The sequence below is a fragment of the Monodelphis domestica genome, chromosome 3 (assembly GCF_027887165.1).
Source record: "Monodelphis domestica isolate mMonDom1 chromosome 3, mMonDom1.pri, whole genome shotgun sequence".
Lineage (NCBI taxonomy): Eukaryota > Metazoa > Chordata > Mammalia > Didelphimorphia > Didelphidae > Monodelphis > Monodelphis domestica.
This window is the reverse complement of record NC_077229.1, coordinates 255,721,110-255,745,161: the sequence shown is the minus strand read 5'-3', so window position 1 is coordinate 255,745,161 and position 24,052 is coordinate 255,721,110. Positions and strand designations below refer to the sequence as shown.

Sequence of the window (24,052 nt, the reverse complement as noted above, 5' to 3'; positions counted from 1 at the left end):
GAGGCTGGTTAAAAAAACTGATAAAAAACTTAATGAAACCTTTGGAGGTTATCAATGAGAAGATAGCAAAGAGTATATGTAGAAGAGTGTTTCATAACTGGAAAGATGCTGTTCAGTTTAGTTTTTATAGTGGAAAGGTGTTTTTTTTTTAACACTTTCTAATTCATCATTTGGGCAGATAGTTGTCTCAGTGGTTAGTGTGTTGGGCTTAGAGTTAAGAATTTCTGAGTTCAAATCCAAAAAATCTCAGATACTCACTAAACTGTATGACCCTGAGCAAGGCTCTTAACTCTGTTTGCCTCAGTTTCCTCATCTATAAAATGAGCTGGAGAAAGAAATGGCCAACCACTCCAGTATTTGCCAACAAAACTTCAAAGGTCATGAAGAGTTGCATAAGCACTGACTGAACAACACCAATTCATTATTTACTGAGAAATCTTGTGTTGAGCAATAATAATCACAGAAGAGGAGAAAACTTGGTTTATTTCATCTGACAGAGATTGTCTGCTTGAGGATAATGCAGGAACAACCTTTCTGTATCAGGACATGGCAGATTGTCTGCTTGAGGATAATGCAGGAACAACCTTTCTGTATCAGGACATGGCAGTAATCTACTAACTGCCAATCAAAAGAAGCTTAGCTAGTTGAGAAAAGGTGCTTGCCACAGGCAAATTTCTGCCTCAATGAGAGCCCTCACTCATTGAACCTGTGGTAGAGACTACAGTGAAGTTAAAGCAATCCAACAGTTTATCAAGAGGACTATTTACAAAGAAGGACTTCACTTTGTAGTACAATACTAACGCCCTGGATTAAGAGGTAGAAAGTCCTAAGTCACATCCTACCTCAAACACTTTCTTTGTGATCCTTAGCAAGTCAATTTAAACTCTTGGATATAAGTTTCTTCATCTATTAAATGGAAAGAAAATCATAAAAGAACCCCCCTCACAGGATGGTAGGGAGGATCAAATGAGATATTGCTTACAAATTTTCAAACATTAAAGCTACATAAGTTATTATCTTGCTTTTTATAAGAAATGGAGGGCAATGAAGATTTTGCAGCTGTACCAACATCAAGAAGAAACAGCAATTCAAAGAATGATGATGAGGATTCAAAGAGGGAGATTGGCTAAAAGGGTCAGAGAAGAAGCATTCCAGTGCGTAAGTGAATCCCTTCTCAGAAGTACCAAAAGTTTTGTTTTGTGGAGCGTACATAAATAATAGAAAGTTTTTCTGTTTTCCTAAAGTATGTGCTCCGAATGTTAATCATGCTATAAGTATTTGCTAAGCTGTTACTATATATATTGGCACTAGCTAAGAGCTGAGGAAACTGCACAAAATCAAAAATACCTTCTGTCTTCAAGGAACTTACAAAACCATACATGATAACTAGAGAGGAGATGGAAAGTAACCTAAGAGGGGATGGTACTAGTAACTGGGAGGACCAGGATAGGCTTCCCAGAGGAAGTGCCTCGAGCTGATTCTTAAAGAAAACCAAGGATTTTGAGTCAAAGGCTGAGGAGAGGAAAGGGTAGGCTTCTCTCTATTGTTTATGTGAACTAGCAATTTTGTGAGAGTGAGGCACAACGGAAAATGGGATTGGAGGGCAAGCTACCCAAGATAAGGACAGAAACTGATTAAAAAGAAGGGCTCAGAATGAGTACTTTAGAAATTCTAACTCCATAAGAAATACAGAGAACTGAGAGGGACTAGATAAGTTAAGAGTCTAAAATGAGGGTCTATAGAAAACAGAAGGGGGAATGGATAGGGAAGAGAGCAAAGGAGAGAGATCCTCACTGGAAAAGGGCACACAAAAGTGAAAATTTGAAAGTTAATAAATAAAACAAGTTGAAAGGAGGGAAAAGGAAAAGAGATTTTTACTTAAGTGAAAAAAAGAAAATGGGAAAAATTAGATAACAAGATGCAGATAGGAAAGAAAAGGGGCCTAATAAATCTTCAGAGGGAAAGGGAAAACAAACTGCATCTGAGAGTGAGGGGAAGTGAGTGAGTAGGAATAGAGCCACCTTTAAAAAAACTAACCTAAAGCAACTAAAGAAACATAGTACTATGCTTCCAGCAAAGGGGGCGGGGCATAGAGAGGGAATTAAAAATTGGAAGAAAAATAAGAGTATTTAGAGAAAAGAGTAGAGGTACTGGAGGTAGGGTGTGTGTGTGTGTGTGGGGAGAGAGAGAGAGACAGAGAGACAGAGAGACAGAGACAGAGACAGACAGACAGACAGAGACAGACAGACAGACAGACAGACAGAGAGAAAGTTTATGAAAAGTCAAGAGTAAAAAACATCCAAGAAGAAAAGGTGGTCAATAGTATCAAAAATAATGCTGAGGACAAGATGAATGAAGACCATGAAGAAGCAACTAGATTTAGCAATAAGAAATCATTGGTACTTTGGAGAGAACAGAATGATGGAGTAGGAAGTCAGAATGCAGAGGACTTAGAAGAGAGTAAAGGACAAGAATGGAGACATCAGTGTTAGATGGCTTATTTAAGAACTGAAAAGGAGAGGGGAGTTAAAGGATGACAGCTGGCAGGAATGGTAGGATCTAGTGAGGTTTTATTTGTTTTTTAAGGATGGGGGAAACATGGACAGGTATAAAGGCACTAAGGGAAAGAAAGGCTGCTCATCAGATATACAAATGACAGCTTAGGAGCAATAACTAACATCTGGGAGTCAGATTTTAAAAACATCTTGAGAAACTAGAAACACTGAGTTGAGTCTAATAAAATGACATTTAACATGGAAAAATGATGTTCAACATTTGTGTTTAAAAAATCAATTTCATAATATTAGTAATAAAAGACAAAAGTTGTAATGAGATAGATTTCAACTTGACATAAGGAAAGATTTCCTAAAATCTCAAGCTATCCAAAAGTAGAATAGGCAGCCTTTTAAGATAATAGATTCCTTCACAGGCACAGCTTAGATTAGCTTCTAAAATCCTAATCATATAAATAAAACCTTAAATTTGTGTTTATGGAGACATTTCCTGTCAATTATTTAACCTATGTGGCCTAATGCTTAATTAAGTGTAAGGCCAACAAAATTCCAGAGATGAGACTCTAGAAAAATTTTATTACAATAGTCCCATCCTTCAATTCAACTATTATAGGTAAAAATCATGTCAAAATACATACTGGATTCAAGGGAGGTCGTGATCGAATAAAGTCCAGAATGATTTCATGAGCACTTTTTTTTAACCGAGGAGGAATATCACCATTCACCTAAAAGAAGAAAAAGAAGAAAATTCTGTTTTAGCTTTGATTACAAGTTAGTACATTCTAAGAGAATCATATGACTACAGGCCAATCATCAAAGAGTTCTGAATCTAATTATAATCTACAGATAGGTTATAGAGGAAAAACACATTAAAGAAAAAATTACATGTGTTCATTTTATGCTGATAATTGAAAGTTTTAGTTTTTCTAATGGTTGATTCCAAAGAGGACTATTTAGAAGGAAAGAAGTTTTAGAATTAGTTCTAGTTCTATAATTTTAGAAAATGATATTAAGACACATACATTTTAACACATTGATTTCTCACACTAATTAAAAAACAGATAAAGGATAAATGTAGGACAAAAATAACAGTATATCTTATAATAAGATCTTCAATGAACAGCAGCTTCACTGGCAAAGCTGTGGGAACAATGTTGATATAAATCAATTAATTTTACTCTGTTCTTTAACAGTCTGAATTCTTAACCCCACTATCCCACAAATATATACCATTTGTCACAAAGGAAAATGGAATTATATGCATTATTTAAAGAAATCCATTATAATTGCAAAAGAAGAACATATGATATCACTCATCACATGTGTATATGGGTATGTAATTTGGAGTTTAGGCTTTAAAAGATCGCTCTATAGCAAAAAGGAATAACATGGAAATAGGTATCAAGTGATGATAATTGCTTGTCAGCTCTGGGAGGTGGGATGGAAGAGAGGAAGGAAAGAAAATGAATGATGTAAATATGGAAAAATATTTTAAAATTAAAAAAAAAGAATTCCATTATAATTGGTGGGGAAAAGTCAGTGATCTATAAATGCTCAGTACTATTATTTTCATACATAGAGATCATGCTGGGAAAATTAACTGAAATGTAAATAAAAGTAATAAAAACAGGAATCTTTGATTGAGCTAATAGGAATAACAACTTATATATGGTGTTTCCTTACAATAAAGGCTGTAAGGGAAGCAATAGAATTATTCCTATGTTATAGATGGTATGTAAAAGTCATTTGCATATAGTTATCCTAATGAGAACCAAGAACAAAATTAATGAATAAAATTTGAAAAATATTTCTGTATTACATGAGAGAATGAAAAGTAATACTGTTCAAAAACTGGCATGAGTTGCCACAACCAACCTAAAAGCAGAAAAATATAAGCATATTTAGAGTAGAAGAGAAATGAGGATATTTTATTCACTTAAACACCACCTTCAAGTTCAAAGAAATACATCATTTATAGATAAATGAATTGGTGAAAATGGTAGGCAGAGATATTACAAATAATCATTTAAAATTATATACTTAGAAAATTTATGCCAGATTTTTCATTGAAATTTTCTTATTTTTAAAAATTTAGATTTGGTGGCTTTTCAAAACAAGGACAGTTTTTATTTTCCTCTTTCAATGTTACAATATATTTGGTTTGAAACAAAATATTTTCATAAGTGATAAGTATATATATATTTTTTTTTTGCAAGAGCCTCTAGTACCATAGACTGTATTTTTCTGTTTGTAATTATTTTATCCCAAGAGTTTAAGTTATAAAGGTTGTACTGAGGTGTGTGTGTGTGTATGTGTATATATATATATATATATAGTATAAAGAAAACATTGAATTTGCTGTCAGAGAATCTGAATCCAGAAGATCTGTGTTGAAATTTCAGCTCTGGTAGTATAAACCTTGGGCATTTATTCTGCAAAAAAAGAAACAACCATTTAACTGGCACTATGTACTAGACTCTGTGCATTGTCCTGGATCTTCAAAGGGAAAAAAAAATGCTTGCCTTTAAGAAACTTACATTCTGTGGGGAAAGGGGAAATTTCCTGAAGGCAGAAAAGTACAAAATGTATAGAAACAAAATATAAAGTAATTTTTAGGGGAGAGAAAAATCTCAACTGAAAGGAGGAAAAAATCAAGGCTTCTGTAAAAAAGGTAATTCTTGAACTGAGCCTGAAGAAAATGGGAATAAAATTTTACCCAGAATCTCTAAAACTCATTAAATGTTATATACTTACATCACGTAATCTTCTAAAGAACAACATTTATGGTTCTATTTTTATTTATTTACAGAACAATACTTCATGATGGCATAAGGTCAAAATTCAATCACTCCTCTTTCATCTTCTATCTTTCATTATCTACTGGCTGCTTCCCTAATGGGTACAACTAGGTCTAGAACTCCTGGACCTTTGAAAAATAACTTTTCAGTTGACTCCTATATCTTCTAAAGCTTTTGTCCCATACTTTTTCTACTTTTCACAGCCAAAATCATATAAGGATTGGTCTATATTCATGTTGGTGAACCTATGGCACACTTCAACGTGCTGGAGGGGGCTTCTCCCTTCTCCTCTTCATGGGTGCCTGAGGAAATTTATCAAATGACCTATCCCTCTGCCCAGCAGCCCAATGGGAGCACTTCCTTCCTCCTCTGTCTGGGGTAAAGCTGGGGATTCACATGCAGTGTGAAGGTTGCAGTTTGGGCACTCAGTCTCTAAGGTCTCTAAAAGGTTTGTCATCACTAGTCTATATACTTGTTATCTTCATTTCTTCACTTTTCCTTCATTATTAAGTTTTAAATAATATGGCTTCTTATCCCATCACTCAATGAAAACTTTTCTATCAGAGGCTACTGATGACTTAAATTCTATTTCCAATAGTCTTTTCTCAGGTTTCATTCTACTTGACATAAATTCTATCTCAGATGTACTTCTCTCAGGACTTTTCCAACAGTTTTCTTAGCAAGAAGATGTCCATTATCCCATAGACCTCTGTGAGTGTTTTTGGTGAGTTCTAAGTCCAATTCATCACTGATCACTTCTCTCCCAGCTCTACTCCTGACAAACATGCCTTTTCCATATTGCCACCATGCAGGTACTGTCATACTCCAATCCATTCCCCTCTCTTCCCTGCTTTCAGGTTCTACCTTATGTACTGTCTTCTTCATTAGAATGTAGGCTCCTTAAGTGAGGGACTGTCTTTATTTGCTTATATTTGTATATCCAATGCTTAGTATGGTGCCTGGCATAAGGTATATGATAAATAAAGGCTATTTGTCCATCTCTAGAATTCTTTCACACTGTCAACTACTCACCTCCTGGATGCTTTCATCTCTTGACATCTGTGATATTATTATTCTCTGTTTCCTTCCTACTTACCTTACTGTTTCTTTCAAGAAACATCCTCCTTCTTTCTTGGAATCCTCATTCTTCTCCAACTCACTAAGTATGTGAATTCTCCAAGCATCTGTTTTGTGTTCTCTTCTTTCTATATAACCTCTTCCTTGGTCATCTCATCAGTTCCCATGGGTTCAGCAATTACCTCAGATGATAGGCAGAGCTATATAACCAGTTCTAAAATTTCACCTGAACTATCAATAGCCTTCTGAACATCACCTTCATATGCCATGGGCATTTCAAACTCAGCAATTTAAAACAAAACTCCTTCCTTCTTTTCACCTAACCCTCTTTCCAATTTTTCCATTTGAGTTAAGAGTGATACTACCTTTCTATTCACCCAGGCTCACAACTGTGGAGTCATGCAAACTCTTCATTCTCCTTCAATCCCTGTATGTTATCAGTGGCAAAGCCTTGTCAAACCTACCACCAAAACATCCTTGTAACCATCCTTTTCTTTTCACTCTCCCCATCTTAGTTCAGTTCTTTATCACTACTTGTAACTTTTTTAATCCTATACCTCTCCCAACAAAAAGTTTTTGAGCATTGAGCCCTAATAAACACATTTTACATAATATACATGTACTACATAATATATATGTACTACTATAATAATACATTGTAAACATTAGAAAACATCCACAAACTAGAAATTAAACTGAGAATGATGAATTGAATGTTTTAAAAATAAACTTTAATTTATTCCTTAATAGAACAAAACTTTTTTGCTCTCAAAGAGCAATGTAATGGAAGATGCTATATTTTAAAGTAAATTTTATTTATTCTATTGATTTTATCTTATATCACTGGAATTTCTCCTGGTATCCTCCTCCTGAAAGGACTGAAAATGAAATAAAGGGAGAAAAGAACTAAGAAATACTTTTTTTGTGGGTGGTAACATTATGTAAAAAAAAATCCTTTGCAATTCAAAGATAGTGTGAGAAGGGCCCATATTTAGTGAAAATTCAAACTATAGATTTTTTTTTAAACTGCAAAATTGTATACATAAAATGTCTTTGCTTTTTCTATTTGTTTTTTACATGTTGGGTGTGAATCTTGTGCTAATATTAATTTCTCTGTAGTTTTTTCCTGAATCACAAAATGAGCTTAAACTAGATAACTTCTAAGGTCCTTTCTAGCTCTATGATTCTACTACAAAATTTGAAAGTAATTACACGGTTCCCTATAGTCTTTTCTTGTCCACGTTAAACTTTCTCAGTTATTTAAATGGATTCTCATATGGTATGAGTTCCAGACTCGTCACCAACCTGGTTGTTTCCACTTAAGCTCTCCAGCTGAGCAATACTTTTCCTAAAATTTCGTTAACCATACCTAAAACCACCACAAAAACTAAATTAGTAAAACTATTTGTATTTTAATAGATAGAAACGACATATTTCTGAATCAGCTATCTCTGTGGAAGCAAATTATGGGCTGGGGAGAGTAAAGATCAAAATCAATAACAAATCAGAAGAAAGGATATAATATATAAGAAGATATAATTCCAATCTGACTTATTTAAGCAAACTATCAACTAAAAAAATATAAAGAGTAAAGAGAACTGGAAAAAATACTGAATCCATCATTTCCTTTGATTTCTGCTTTTATTAATTTATATTTATCATTTGTGTTTAGTGTAAAACAACTCTGACATAAGGCTAATTAAATGACTCAAAGTATAAAGATACATATACTTGCACAATGAACAATAATCTTATAGAGCATAACATAAAAGAATGTCCCTTTCCCCCCACCCCCACCCCCCACAAGAGCTTGAAACACTTTGAATTGGAATGTTTCTGGGTTGGCTACTACAGACACTAAGTATTCTTTGCTTTTCTATGAAGTCAGGATACTATAATAATTTTGGATACTAGAAGATCTAAGCAATAATATATATATAAGCCAAATTATATAAGTAAATCAATAACATATGTTAAACAAAGACATGAGAGTTTGTATTTTTAAAAAGATTTCACATTGCATGATATTTACTTTCCTAGATGAAGCAAGCTTTAGGCTAAGTACTATGTTTAATTAACTAAAAATAGTGAATAATAATTGAAATAATTTCAAATGATAATTAAAAATGTTGAGTTTTTTTTTTTATAATTTGCAAAGGGTTTTAAAGGTATTTAAGCAAATACCATAAGGTGGGGCTTATAAACTTCAAATAATGCAATTAAACCCTGTCCTCACACTAGAAATATTCAATTTTTATGAATGTTTGACATTTTTTTGTCACTTAAGTTTTAAGATACTAGAAAAACATTCAAAATGTATCTTTATCAATTGAAAGTTAATCAAGATTTATAGAAACAAATCCAGTTATTCAAGAGGTCAGTTATTAAAATTCTTTGAAATTAGGAAAGCAAGGTATATGATATATGACATTTTGGGGACCTAAATTTGTTTCTATTCTTTGACTTGATTTTACTTAAGCCATATTTACTTATTACAGTTGTACTTTGGAAAGGCATCAACACATGGATATTCTACACAATTTTAATGCAATGTCAAATCCAAAGCCTCAGGGTAAATATATCAGTTCTTATGAAAACAAAATTTTAAAGATTATCAAGATTATTTGATCATTAAATTAACACTACTTAAATACATAGAAGATCAGAATTTATATTTCTTTTACTATACATAAAAATAGAAACACAGAGGTTTTTTTATATTATCTGTCTAATCATTCATGGTTATGAAAAGTTAGTTAAACCAAAGTAAAAATGGACTTTATTCCATACCTGGGGTAATTCTATATTAGAGCAAGCCAAAAATTTTCTTGACCTTATAAAATGTTTCCTATTACATGTAAAAATAATTTTAACATTTACTTAAATTATGTTTCAAATTGTCTACCTTCCTCCTTCCTCTCCCTCCTTACTGAGATCAATTTGATATAGATTATATGTGTACACTAATGCCAAACATTTTTGTATTAGTCATCTTCTGAAAGAATATAAACCAAAAACAAAACCCCCCTAACAAAACCCCAAGAATAATTTAAAAAACTTAAAGAATGCTTCTATTTGCATTCAGATTGCATTATTTTTTTTTCCTCTGGAGGTGGATAGTATTATTTCATAATAAGTCCTTCAGAATTGTCATGGGTCACTGTATTGTTAAGAATAGCTAAATCATTCACAGCTGATCATCATACAATATTGCTGTTACTATGTACAATGTTGTCCTGGTTCTGTTCACTTTCCATCAGTACATGTAGGTCCCCCCAAGTTTTTCTAAAATCCTCCTGCAAATCATTTCTTATACCACAACAGTATTCCATCACAATCATGTACCTCAGTGTGTTCATCCATTCCTCAATTGGTGGGCATTCCCTCAATTTCCAATTCTTTGCCACTACCAGAAGAGCTGCTAGAAATGTTTTTGTACATAGAGGTCCTTTTCCTTTTTTTTTTTAAATCTCTTTGGGATACAGACCTAGTAATGGCATTGCTGGGTTAAAGATAATGCAGTTTTATAAGCCTATGGGCATAGTTCCAAATTGTTCTCCAGAATGGTTGGATCAATTGACAACTCCAACAGTACATGAGTGTCCCAGTTTTCCCACATCCTCTCTAACACTTGTTTTCCTTTTCTGTTGTATTAGTTAATCTGATAAGTATGAGGTGCTAACTCAGAGTGTTTTAAATTGCATTTAGTCAATAGTGATTCATAGCATTTTTTTCATGACTATAGATAGCTGAAAAAGAAACGTATTCCTAAAAGAAGATATGTGGATAGAGAAGGATTGGTGATGAAAAATCCACCTAGGGACCTTCCCAGGGCCAGTGAAGCACAAACCACTTGAGACCATATGAAAACATAATTTTATTTTGCTTATTAAGGCTAGGGAACCGATAGTTAAGATTCAATATGTCCCTGACTCTATAGAGCTCTATATCCACCCACTTCTATGCTCCTCTCATGAAGAAGCCTTTCTGATCTTTGTAAACCCTTCTTATCAGCTCCCTCATCTTTCTAAACCCAAAAACCATCTGACTAACTTTCTAGACTAGAAATTCTAGATTTTTAAATCAACTAACCTTAATTGTCTCTAAAAGGGTTAGTAAGAATGGACTCACAAGAGGATTAAGTCCTTTCCCAAGTCTGGGGTTGCCTTCTTAGGTAAAAAATCTGAAGTCCCAGATGTTAAACTCTTTGGTTTACCATTGCCACAGTGAAACTGTCCACAGCACTGCAGGGAAACCCAGATCTCCTACTAAGTATCTTCCAAGCCCAAACCCTCCAAATTTCTCCACAAAACTAGTCAGGATATAGGAGCTGATGGAATAGCTGTTCTCCTTTCCAGCTCAGAGACAGGACAGTTATGTAATGACAGTTAACTCAATTAACTCCCAGAAACCCTCCTCTGCAGTGCCTTCTCCTTCTAGAATATTTTCCCAGGGTTCATGGCTAAATTTTCCTCTCTTCCTTTCAGAGACAACTTTTGCATTTTGCATTATCCCTTATCCCTTTGTTCCTTCATAGCTTTGATTATTTTGTTTGAAAACTGACTTTGGTCAGATGCTTTGGCCATTTATCAATTGGAGAAGAACTTATTTTCTTACAAATTTGACTCAGTTCTCTATATATTTGAGAAATGATAAGTATTTATCAAGAAACTTGCTGTACCATTTTTCTAAAGTTATGATTACTCTGTATTTCCCTACATAACTATTTTCTCCCCTACGAATCTCTCTCTCTCTCCCATTTCCCTTTTCCTCCTCAAAATCATTTTGCTTCTTACTACTCCCTTCCTTAGTCCATTCTCCCTTCTATCAGTGCCTCTCCTTCTACTACCCTCTACCCTTTCTACATCCCTATAGTATAAGGTAGATTTCTACACCTAGCTGAGTATATATGCTATTCCCTCTTTGAGCCAATTCAGATAGAGTCCATTTCGGGCATTGTCTGCCACCTCTCCATTTTCCCTTCCACTGCATAAGCTCTTTGGTACCTCTTTTTGTGAGAAAAATACAGCCATTCTAACTTTCCCTTCCTAGTTCTTATAGTATATTCCACTCTCATACCTTCATTTAAGAAAATAGATCATCCCATCATAGTCAACTCATACCCATGTCCTTTGTCTGTGTATACATTGTCTAACTAATAATAACAATAGTTCTTAGTTCTTAGGAGTTACAAGCGTGTATTGAGAGCCAGGCCTAGAGATGAGAGGTCCTAGGTTCAAATCTGGCCTCAGACATTTCCCAGTAGTGTGACCCTGGGCAAGTCACTTGACCCCTATTGCCTAGCCCTTACCACTCTTCTGCCTTGGAGCCAATACTTAGTATTGACTCCAAGAAGGAAGGTAAGGGTTTAAAAAAAAAAAAAAGGCCAGATTTGAACCTAGGATCTCCTGTCTCTAGGCCTGGCTCTCAATATACTGAGCCACCCAGCTGCCCCCCCTCCCTTTTTATACCCTTACCTTCTGCCTTGGAGCCAATACTGGGTATTGGCTCCAAGGCAGAAGAGTGGTAAGGGCTAGGCAATGGGGGTCAAGTGACTTGCCCAGGGTCACACAGCTAGGAAGTGTCTGAGGCCAGATTTGAACCTAGGACCTCCCATCTCTAGGCCTGGCTCTCAATCTACACTCGCATGTAGGAATATAAGTAATTTCACCTTAGTGAGTTCCTTATGATTTTGCTTTCCTGTTTAACTATGTATGCTTCTCTTGAGTCTTACTTTTGAGAGCCAAATTTTCTACCAAGCTGTGGTATTTTCATCAAGAATGCTTTAAAGTCTTCTATGTCATTAAATATCCACTTTTTCCCCTAAGGGATTATAATTAGTTTTGCTAGGTAAATGATTCTTTGTTTTCATCATGGCTCCCTTGCTCTCCAGAATATCATATTCTAAAACCTCTGATCCTTTAATGTAGAAGCTGTTAAATCTTGTGTAATCTTGACTGTGGCTCCATGATATTTGAATTATTTTTCCCTGGCTACTTGCAATATTTTATCTTTGATGAGGGAGCCCTGAAATTTGGTTATTATTCCTGAGAGTTTTCACTTTGGCATCTCTTTTAGGAGGTGATAGGTTGATTCTTTCCATTTCTATTTTAATCTCTGGTTCTAAGATATTGAGGAAGTTTTCCTTGATAGTTTCTTGAAAGATGCCATCTAGTCTCTTTTTTTCCCCTCAATCATGGCTTTCAGTTAGTCCACTAATTCTTAGATTATTTCTCCCTGATCTATTTCCTAGGTCAGTTGGTTTTCCAGTAGTATATTTCACATTCTTTTCTATTCTTTTTATTTTTTCCATTTTGTTTTATTTCTTGATGGCTCACGGAGTTATTAGGTTCCATAATTCTAATTTTTTAAAAATTATTTGTATTTGTGAGTTTTTGCACCTCCTTTTCAATTTGATCAATTCTACTTTTTTGGAAATTCTTTTCTTCAATTATTATTTTTTAAAATATCTTCTTTCCATTTGGCCATTTATGCTTTTTAAGAAGTTCTTCACTTAGGTGATTTTTGTGTCTCTTATCATTTGGCCTATTTTGATTTTTAAGATGTTATTTCCTTCAGTATTTTTTCTCCTTTATCAAGCTGTTGAATCTTTTTCAGGACTTCTTTGTTGCAATCTAATTTCCCCCCCAATTTTCCTCCACCTCTCTTACTTGACTTTTTAAATCCTTTAAGAGCTCTTCCAAGAATTCTTTTGGGGGCTGAGACCAATTTAAATTTGTCTTTGATGCTTTGATAAAAGTTTTGATTTTGTTGTCTTCTGAGTTTGTGTTTTGATCTTCCTGTCACTATAGTAACTTTATATGGTTAGGTTTGCTCAAATTTCAAACTTATTTATTGATTTTTTAACTTCATTTTAAGGTTGGGCTCTATTCCCAGGGAAGAAGGGGTGTGTCTCAAGTGTCAGATTTTTTTATACCATGATTTTAAGATCTAGTTCTGAGGGTCTGTAAGTTTTTAATTCTTCCAAGGTAATACAATCTAAGGAGAGGTATGGTCATTGCTCTTCTGGCCTGTGATTTGGTCTTTGGGCAACCTCAGGCATTCTTTTCTGCCCTGAAACTGTGATCAGGATCCCTGCTCCATTGCAGCTGCACAATCTAGTGTGCTAATGCTCCTCCACACCTTAGAACTGAGACCCAGAACTGCATATGGGCAATGTAACAGAGTCTTGTGCTCAATTCCATAAAAAGATCTCTTTCTAATTAGTTATCTGACTCCTTTATCATCTGTAGTCTGATAGCTTCAAAACTGTTGGTGATGATTCAGTTGCTTCAAAACCCACTGCTGGCTGACTTGTATGCTTAAGACCTCATTTCAATTTTCTCCATTTTTAAAACAGATTTTAACATTGGAGTTCAAGGTCATTTAACCCTAGTCAAAGTCTTAAGAGTTTTGATTGCAAATAACTAGAATTTGGGACATGAGTCTGTGGCTCAATTCTAGATTCAATTTATGTCAAAATTAGGTGATAGAACTGAGTGGATTTGGCAAAGATGTCTTGACTCTCAATGAGAACTTATACAATGCAATTATCTCATATTATTTATACAGGTAAATTAAGGAAGCATAGCTATTTGGTTACTTGAGTTTCTCAACAGTAGAGATATAAAAAGAAAGGAGAAAGAAACAAGAAGCTGACAATTGACTGCAGTTTCATTGAGTGATGGAATTAAAAGTGTTGTAGAGTGTTGTCTGGTCAGGGAAATCTCATTCATCTCTTACACTAAAGAAATAAAAACATTTATTCTCCAGGGAACAGAGAGAATGACAGTGGAGTCTAGGTGCTATTTATGTACAAACTTCAAAAATTTTTACTTTAAATAATCCTAGAGAGCTGTACTCTTCAAAAAGCCCATTAGGATATTTCAGCATATATAAAAAGTTTCTTTAGTTTGCAATGCAAATTTCTGTAAATGGGGAAAAGATCTTCTTTCCTTGCTCATCTCCCACATATTAGACACTAAATGTTTACTGACTGATTGCATGTGCTTCTCAGATTTATCCAGTCTTAACCTCTTTCCTGACTTTTGACCTTGTATCACCAGTTGTCTACAGGACATCTTAAACTACTTGTCCTGTAAAAAACCTTAAATTCCACATACCTACAACACCTCATTGTCTTTTCCCTCAAACATTTCCTTCTTCCCAACTTCCCTATTGATTCTGATTGTATTTTTAAAAAAGCAAGTGGGGTTAAGTGTCTTGCTAAGGGTCACACCTCTAGGAAGCACCTGTCCTCCCAACTCCAGACCTAGCACTCTATCCCCATACACCATTACCCCTTCCTTATTATTTTTGATGGACTCATCTATTCTCCTGGTCACCTAGGCCTTCAACCTAGGTGTTATCCTTGATTCCTAATTTTCTCTCATACCCTCCTCTCACCATACCAATCAGTTTCCAACTCCTATTTATTCTATCTTCCTAATATTGCCTCCTTCTCTGAAGTGCCTTCAACACCTCATACTATAATATCTACTCTTTGGTCTTCCTCCCTCTCCCCACTCGTCTATCTTTCACTCAACTATCAAAACAGTCTTTTTAAGGTGAAGGTCTGATTGTGTCTCTCCCCACTCCCGCCCCAATTGAATAAACTTGGGGCCTCTCTATTAGCTCCAGGGTCAAATAAAAGTCCTTCCTAATCTGGCCCCTACCTACCTTTCCCTTTTCCCCTCCCAGAAGATTTATGATCCAGTGACATTGGCTTTCTTAATGACACCAGATCTCAAGGTTCCACATGCACTTTCATCTAGGATCCTCCAGGCTAAGAATTCTTTTCTCATCCGTTTCCTGGCTTCCTTCAAGATTCCACTCAAATGTTACTTTCTGCAGAAGGAGACTCCTGGTCCCTACCCCTGGTCCTGTTTTCTTTCTCAGATGACCTTCGATTTGCCACGTGTGTTTATACAAATACCCACCACATATCTTGTTTGTATATAATTGTTTACATATTACCTCATCCATTAGATTGTGAACTCTTTGAGAACAATTGTTTCTGCCTTTCTTAGTATCCTAGTATTTTAGCACAGTGCTGGGCATATAGTAAGTGCTTTGTAAATCCTTGGTGACTAGTTGATTTTCCTGATCCCCTCAAGGATTTGTATCTATCTTCCATGAATTTATATTGCATTTACCTTCTAACTAATTTGCATATGCAGAGGCATACATATTTTTTCCCTCTCTACATGTAAGCTCCACGAGGGCAAGCAATTGTATCTCTTGTATTCCTAGAATTTAGCATAGTACCTAGAATAGAAAAAGGATTTAATAAATGCTTGGTGATTGATTGTTTTATTACTCTGTTATCTCTACCACAGACTTAATGTGGAGTAGGTCTAACAATTGGAGATTTAATATATTCTCAAACATGATTATTAATTTCATTATCTCCTAGACAGAAATAGTCAGAAAAAAGTTTTTCTTTTGTCTTCCAACACCTTTGGGCACTGACGTGGCTTGTTATTTTGGGATGGGTATTCTACAAAGTTTCTTTTGTTTTATATGAGTCATGCAACACTATAAAATGTAACAGTGGATACCAAGTTTCCTCTTTAGTTCACTGAAGGGTCTAAAGGGAAATAACAGGACAACAGACTTAGAGATGAAAGGGATTTTAGAAGCCTTCAAGCCCAACTATTTCATTTTATTCATAAGGAAACTGAGACACAGAGGGTTAAGTGAATTGTTCAAGGTTATAAAGCTATAAAGTACTGGATGTAGTATATGAATGCAGATTTTCCTCTTTCTAATTCCAAAAGATTTAATATGCACTGGTTGGATGCATCTTTTCTTGGTTGTGGGGATTTACAGAATAGACCTGGCAGGTAGGGAAAACACTGCTGCCATTTGCCAGATAGCTCAATCTAACATGTACCCAAATATTCCTAAACTCTTCCTTCTTTTAGGACAACATAATTTTTTCAACAGAATTTGCAATTTTATATGTCTTAATAAAGAGTAAGTTGTCCATGTCCTTCAGAAGAGAACATAGAGGTATTCTCTAGTGTTTTGTTGTTGTTGTTCAGGCATTTCAGTCATATCCAAATCTTCGTGACCCCATTTGGGGTTTTCTTGGCAAAGATACTGGAGTGGTTTGCCATTTCCTTCTCCAACTCATTTTACAGATGAGGAAACTGAGGCAAACAGGGTTAAGTGACTTGCCCAGGGTCACACAGCTAGTAAGTGTCTGAGGCTGGATTTGAACTCAGGTCTTCCTGACTCCAGGCCCGGCACTCTATCCACTGCGTCACCTAGCTGCCCATTCTCTACTGTAACAGAGAACATTGAAAGGTAGGAATCAACAAAAGACAACCAAAGCTTTGGATACAATAAGACCCATTTTTTAGTCCTTTTAACATCCTAGTAATTGTGTAACAAAGAGTAGATGCCTATTTCTTAAGAACCCTAACTACATCAAAGAAATGTTACTATTTTAAATTTGATCAAATATAATTTTGATTTTTCTAGCATTTTTCATATCACCTTTTTCAAGAAGGAAACCAATCCTTCTCAATTGACTCCTTTCATTCTCCCATCCTTAAGAATATCTTCACTGGACCCCTCTAACTCCCTTAAGCCACAGTCTTATAACCTTCTCTCTTTCAATGACCAAACTTGTAGAAAAAATAAAGGGAAAAAAAACCAAGACAAGACAAAAAAAAAACCCTCTTGCTTTATGTGATGCCTTCACTTTCTCATCTCCCACCCACTTTCTAAGCACTTTGAAGACAGACTGTATGTCTACACAAGCAATTGAAACCAACCTCTTCAAAGTCCAACAAGGAGCTTCCCAGCTAATTTCAAAGATCTTTTCTAGTCCTTAGCTCTAGGCAGCATTTGACACTGCCAACAGTCCCTTCTTCTGGATAGTCTCTTCTCCCTGAATTTTCATGACACTCACTGCTTTATCAACGTTCTCTTTCTGTCAGACCAATCTTTTGCAGGATCATCTACTATGCTCTGCTCCTTTTGAGGTCCTCTCCTCTTCTTTCTCTACATTCTTTCTCTTCGTGAACTTTCCAGTTCCTATGAATTCAAATTTCATCTCCATACAGATGAACCCCAAATTAACATATCCAGTCTTCATCTCTCTCCTAACAGTCCATCTAGACATATAGACATCAACTTCGACATCCCACAGGAATCTCAAATTCAAAAAATATATAAAACAAAACCCTAAATCCATCTTTCTTTCCTAGTTTTCTTAGTTCTTTTTTTTTTAAACTCTTACATTCCATCTTGGAATCAATACTGTGTATTGGTTCCAAGGCAGAAGAGTGGTAAGGGCTAGGCAATGTGAGGTTAAGTGACTTGCCCAGGGTCACACAGATGGGAAGTGTCTGAGGCCAGATTTGTACCTAGGACCTCCTGTCTCTAGGCCTGGCTCTCAATCCACTGAGCTACCCAGTTGCCCCTATTTTTTTTTTTACTTCTACTGAAGACTCCACTACTCTTCTAGTGACCCAGGTTTGAAAGTTCAGTCACCATCAACTCTTCATTCTCTCTTTCACCTGTATCTAATTAGTGGTTAAGTTCTCTTAATTTTGCCTCCACAACATCTTTTGTATCCATCCCCTTTTTTTCTTCTCACAGTCATAAACCTGGGTTTAGGCTCTGAGTACCTTGTACCTGGGCATAGAGTCAACAGCCTAATTGATTTTCCTGCATCTGATATCATGCCCTTTTATCCATCCTCCACATGGCTATCAAAGGGAGAGTGGCAAAGCACAAACCCTTATCACTTTCCATTGCATCTCTCTGCAAGTATCCCTTCAAGTCTCATTCCAGACTCAAAAAGCTACAATGTCTCCCTATTGCCTAGGATAAAATGAAAACTGTTCTACTGGGGCTCCAATTTATCTTCCAGGCAGATTATACAGTATTCTCCCTTATGCTCTCAATATTCCAAACAGAATAGTTTACTTGTTGGCCCCTGTATACAACTGTATACAACTTCATGAATTTGTAAAAGCTGCTGACCATTCTTCTAAATGCGTCCCTTTCTATTTAAACTCTTGGAAACACTAACTCTCTTTAAGACTCAGCATTTTAAAATATCTTTCTTCAAGAAGTCTTTCCAGATTCCCATAATTTTTAGTTTACCCAAGAAACAAAAAATGCAGAATATTTATGAAATTATCTGTATAGGGGTTGCAACTCCTGCCCATATGTTAAAGTATTGGTAGGATGTTCTGCATCACTACAGAAAACACCCCAATTGCTGGGATCATAGAACCTTTTGAGTATATCCTAAGTCCTTAACTCTGGGACTAGCTTGCTTTTGTCATGTGCTCAGTAATTAGCATAGTGCCTAGCATCTAGTAGACACTCAAATGCATATGGAAAAAATACGGAAGTAAAACAGACTCTCCCCAGTTAGAAAGTAGTAGAACATAAAAAATATTAAAATGACTGAATAATAAAAGAAACTAAATTCACATTTAAACTATATATTTCACCAAACACTAGAAGGATGTAATTCTTAGTAAAAAGAAGTAAACTTAAGACATGATTTGTATAAGTTGTTTTCAAATAACAAATAAGGATAGTAAGGAATAACTATTTGATTTTATTATAAACCCTTTAGTTACTTACCATTACCTTCCTCAAAGTGTAGCGTTTGCAGCGAATGTCATCCATTAACATCTCATAAGGTGTGAGTTGATATTCAATTGGCAATGGGTTATACTGTCTCTCTTGAACCTTCTTTAGTTTTACACCATTCCGCAAATCCCTCATCACCTGTACCCAGAATCGAGCCTAAAGAGAAAAAGAAGAAAAACCAACACCAGTAGATATATGTCTTAATTTAGCTTTCTTCTGAAATGTTCATGCAATATAAACTAAAAAGATTCTTGGACTTAGCAGTAGCTCACAAAAGGAAACAATAAGATTTTAAGATGAAAAAGGTTGATGTACATGAGGTGTTGGGGATTGGTCTCTCTCTCTCTCTCTTAAAAACTGAGTTTAACACATTTTCATATTTTATTTCATATTTTAAATTCCTGCATCTTGCCATCACCATTGGTAAATCACAATCAATTTTCCAAGTTAAGCAATACTGACAATTTGTATTCTAGAAAAGATAAAGGACAAAAGAACACACAAACTGAGAAATGAAAATTAAGGAGAAAACATTCTCATCAGATTCTGTAGGGGCATGCAAAGAATAGTCAACTAGGAGTCAGGAGTTAGGATCCTAACCTCACAGTTACTGACAGAGCCAATATCAAAAACCTAAATCTTTAGTCAAATTTAAAATCAATATTACTTTTAAAACTTGAATCAAGTCAAATTCATGTAGTACTCTATAGATTTATAAAATGGATTTCACAAATTTCACAAAATTTAAAGGATATCACAAACTCATCATTTGATTCCCATAAGAGCTCTGTGAGGTATCATCTCATTCCCTTACCTCTATCTCAACTTATTTTTTCAGAACAAAGAACATGTATCTGTTTCTTATTCCTTAAATAAATGGGTTGGGGTTGGGTAGAAGGATGAGGAAGATGTGACAGGCTGGCACATAAGAAAAGTGCCAGGCTGAAGAGGGTGTGGAACTGATCACCTCCCCGGGGAGGAGCCCCAAGGATTTGGAATCTGGAGGAAGAGAAGACTGGCTGGTAGAGGAGTTGGTCTCTGTTGGAAGAAGTCAAAGAGAGAAGGTTGCAAAAGACTTTTTCCTGAGGGTTACCCACTTTTCCTGCTGGTGACTGGAAATCTTTCCCCCACAATTCGTAATTGAAAAGACTATTGAGAGGAAACCTGATAAAGACATTTTAAATCTCTGTCACTTTACTTCAGCTCCTGTTGCCCTGAGTCTGAACTGTGGCCAAGGGGCCAAACCCAGGGTCAGTCAACCTGACTTTCTCTCAGGAGGCTCAGGCTGCCAAAACCTGAGTTCCCCCCAAATTCAAGGAGGGAGGAAATGGGTTTTAGATAGAGACAGGGACCCCCTTTCCCATTCTTTCCCTGCTAGTTATTCTTTGTATTATTCTGATTGAGTTGACATTAAAATCATTATCTGTTCCCCAAGCTGTGAATCAAGTTTAAGTGAGCAGATCAAGGGGAGGCTCTTTGGTCTTGAGTAGTGGAGGGGGGACAAGAGGAACAAGAGTGAATCTGGGAGATCAGCGTTAGCTAAGGAGGAGAGGCAGAAGGGGGAAAATCTTCAAACCCCCACTCCTCTCTCTGAGCCAACCTTAAACACGTCAGCTGTCTCCCCCGAACCCTGCTTTGAGAAGGGAGGTTCTTCACTCTTTCCCCCTCTCATACAAATTAACCTCCCCTCGAAAACAAAGGTGAGATAATACCTGAATCCTGCCTACCTCACAGTATTGCAAAGGTTAAACAAAATGATTGTGGAGTCCTTTTTTGAGCTATAAAAAGCACAATGAAAATGTAGAAGTTTATATTTGTTACATTACAACCAAAGGTATAGTCTGCTTCTCTTACTAGTGGGTCAGACCAATTTCTAAATTAAATTATATTGTTTCAAGATATGACTACTAGATTTATCAGAGTTAACATTTGTAATGGTGGGACTTCTGCCCTGGGGACCTATTGTCCTGATTAATGATTGCCTCACATGGACCACTATTTCAAGAAAATATCACTTCAGTTCAGGCTTTCTCCTCCATAGGCTCATCAACTGCTTAATACTTTCTTCCCATTGCTCTCTCTTCCACAATCCACTTCCAATTCTGGAAACACAAATTGTGATAAAATCAACTTTGCTATTTTTTTCTGGATAAGTTTTGTCAATCCACTCCTTTTTAATCCTCCTGGCTTTCTCCATGACTTCCCTGGTCAAAGCACTTCTACCTGGCCACAACTCTCCTATGTTTATTGTCTCTTCTATTAGAATCTAAGTCCCTTAAGAGAAGGAATTATCTTGGCTTTTCTATTTTATCCTAAGGGCTTAGCACAGTCATTAACACATATTAAGTGATTAATAAATGATTTTTCATTCATTAATTTATTCATCACTTGCTTCTGCTGCAGATAATGATGATAACAATAAAAATAATGATAATAGCTAACATTTCTATAGCACTTACTCTGTGACAGGCACTATGCTAAGCACTTTACAATTATATCTCATTTGAACCTCATAACAACCTTGCAAGTTAGGTTGCTATTATTATCCCTATTTTACAGATGAGTAGCCTGAGGTAAACAGAAATTATGTGACTTGCCCAGAGTTACACAGCCAGTAAGTATCTAAAGCCATATTTGAACTCAGGTCTTCCTGATTCCAGGCCCAGTGCTCCAATCACTGTGCTACCCTGTTGCCTATGACTATAACAAATTATTCCTTTATCATGGATTATCAGGTTTGTTTGAGAGAGAGAATAGGTTCCTTTTGCTACATACTTGAAAACAATGGCTACAGTTCTTGAATACATTTTCATTTCTTTTTATATTTCATAAATGCTTTTCCATTCATTCATTCATTGGAAGAAACACTGGGTTTGGAATAGTTAAGAAATAAATTCAATTCTAGATCTTCTACTTACAGGTTATGTAACCTTGGAAAAACCATTTAAATCTGAACCTCAATTTCTTCCTTTGTAAAATGATTAGATTGGATTAGGGGACCTCTAAAGTCCCTCCTAGATCTAATTGCTGGAGCCCTATGAACCTATGAGTAAGTTCTTCACACAATTCTGATTTCTTGGAGTTACTGTGTAGGTAATTAAAGCAAATATTGTAGGATCATAGGATTTGAAGCTAAAAGGATCTTAGAGATCATCGAATTTAGCTCTCACTTTACAAAGAAAGTGAGGGCCAGAAATGTTAAGTAAATTGCTTAGGGGTCACAAAGGAAATAAGGATCAAGGCTCTAAGTCCTTTCCTTTTGAGGCAGCAAGGTGGGACAGTGGATAGAGAACCAGGCCTGGAGTCAGGAAGACTTGTGTTCAAATCTGGTCTTAGACACAAACTAGCTCAGTGACCCTGGGCAAGTCACTTAATCGTTGCTTGGCTTAGTTTCTCCATTTTACAAATGGGGATAATAATAACAATTCTCTCCCAGGGTTATTGTGAGGATCAAATGAGGTTATAATTATAAAGTGCTTATACACTGCCTGATTCATATAGATATTTAACTATCATCGTTATCTTCAACCTAATCAATACTATTAAAATATTGGTTTATGTTTTTAAAAGTGAGAGATTCATTAATATTAGTAAAAAAGTGCCAGTATCTCCAAAATCTGGATACTTAAAAAAAAAAGATAAAAGAAAAACTTTACTTCAGTGAATTGAATAAAAAATTGCTTAATATTTGTGGTATATCTATTAGGTTACATTCTGCATTTAATTCTTGTTATACTAAAAATAGAATTTAAGTTTAGATCTTCATTGAGCAATTTGTGAGGCTATTATTTAAATGACTGAATTTTTTTTTTAAAAAAGGCCAAACACTAAGGTCCTTCTATAAAATTGGAAGCTAAATTTTTAAAAATTTAGTGGTTATATTTGAGTGTCAGGTCAGACTGAGCATTCAGAATGCAATCTAATAATGTCAATCCAAACTACCACAATAGAAAATCTTTCCAGAAAAAAAATAAATTAAAATATGGTAACGCTTTCCTAAAAAGTAAATAGAAAAAAAGAATTATTTTTAAAGGAATCTTACCCAATCTGCATTTTTCAGCTCATCTAGGTCTGTACTGGTTTCATCACTCTTTTCCATTTCCTGGATCTTCTTAAGATTCTATCAGTTAAGAAAGAAAAATAAATCAATTAAGCAAAACTAAGAAAATCTAGGTAAGCTACTTTGTAAATTAAAATATCTATTGAACTCTTCAAAGAAATCATAGTCCCTTGAAAAGGATAATCAATCTTTAAATGGCTTGAAGTTTTCCCTAGAATCAAAGGAATGGCCAAGAAAACTGCAGTTTTACGATTATGATCATATTTTTTAATTAATTTATTTAGTCAATTTAGAACAATGTTCCTTGGTTACAAGAATCACATTATTTCCCTCCCTTCCCTCCCCCCATCCTTCCCGTAGCGAACGCACAATTCCACTGGGTATTACATGTGTCCTTGATCAGAACCCATTTCCATGTTGTTGATGTTTGCACTAGGATGTTCATTTAGAGTCTCCATCCCCAATCATATCCCCTTCAACCCATGTGATCAAGCAGTTGTTTTTCTTCTGTGTTTCTACTCCAACAGTTTTTCCTCTGAATGTGGATAATGTTTTTCCTCATAGATTCCTCCACGTTATTAAGGATCACTGCATTGCCACTAATGGAGAAGTCCATTGTATTCAATTGTAGCACAGTGTACACAGTCTCTGTGTATAATGTTCTCCTGGTTCTGCTCCTCTCGCTCTGCATCAGTTCCTGGAGGTCATTCCAGTTCCCATGGGATTCCTCCAGTTCATTATTCCTTTGAGCACAATAGTATTCCATCACCAGCATGTACCACAATTTGTTCAGCCATTCCCCAATTGAAGGGCATCCCCTCATTTTCTAATTTTTTGCCACTACAAAGAGCACAGCTATGAATATTCTTGTACATGTCTTTTTCCTTATTATCTCTTTGGGGTACAAACCCAGCAGTACTATGGCTTAATCAAAGGGCAGACCGTCTTTTATCACCCTTTGGGCATAGTTCCAAACTGCC

General features: G+C 35.6%; 1 protein-coding gene across 4 annotated transcripts in view; it reads right to left on the bottom strand.

Annotated features, from left to right (window-relative positions):
* Window positions 1–24,052, bottom strand: part of SPIRE1 (spire type actin nucleation factor 1) — a 282,349-nt gene that overhangs the window by 50,114 nt on the left and 208,183 nt on the right. For all 4 annotated transcript variants that reach the window (XM_016431690.2, XM_007487737.3, XM_007487739.3 and 1 more), the window contains exons 5-7: window positions 23,055–23,132; window positions 19,004–19,168; window positions 3,152–3,238 (exon numbers count right to left, since the gene is read on the bottom strand). In XM_016431690.2, coding sequence (XP_016287176.1) covers window positions 3,152–3,238; window positions 19,004–19,168; window positions 23,055–23,132 — 330 coding nt within the window. The remainder of the gene's footprint in view (window positions 1–3,151; window positions 3,239–19,003; window positions 19,169–23,054; window positions 23,133–24,052) is intronic.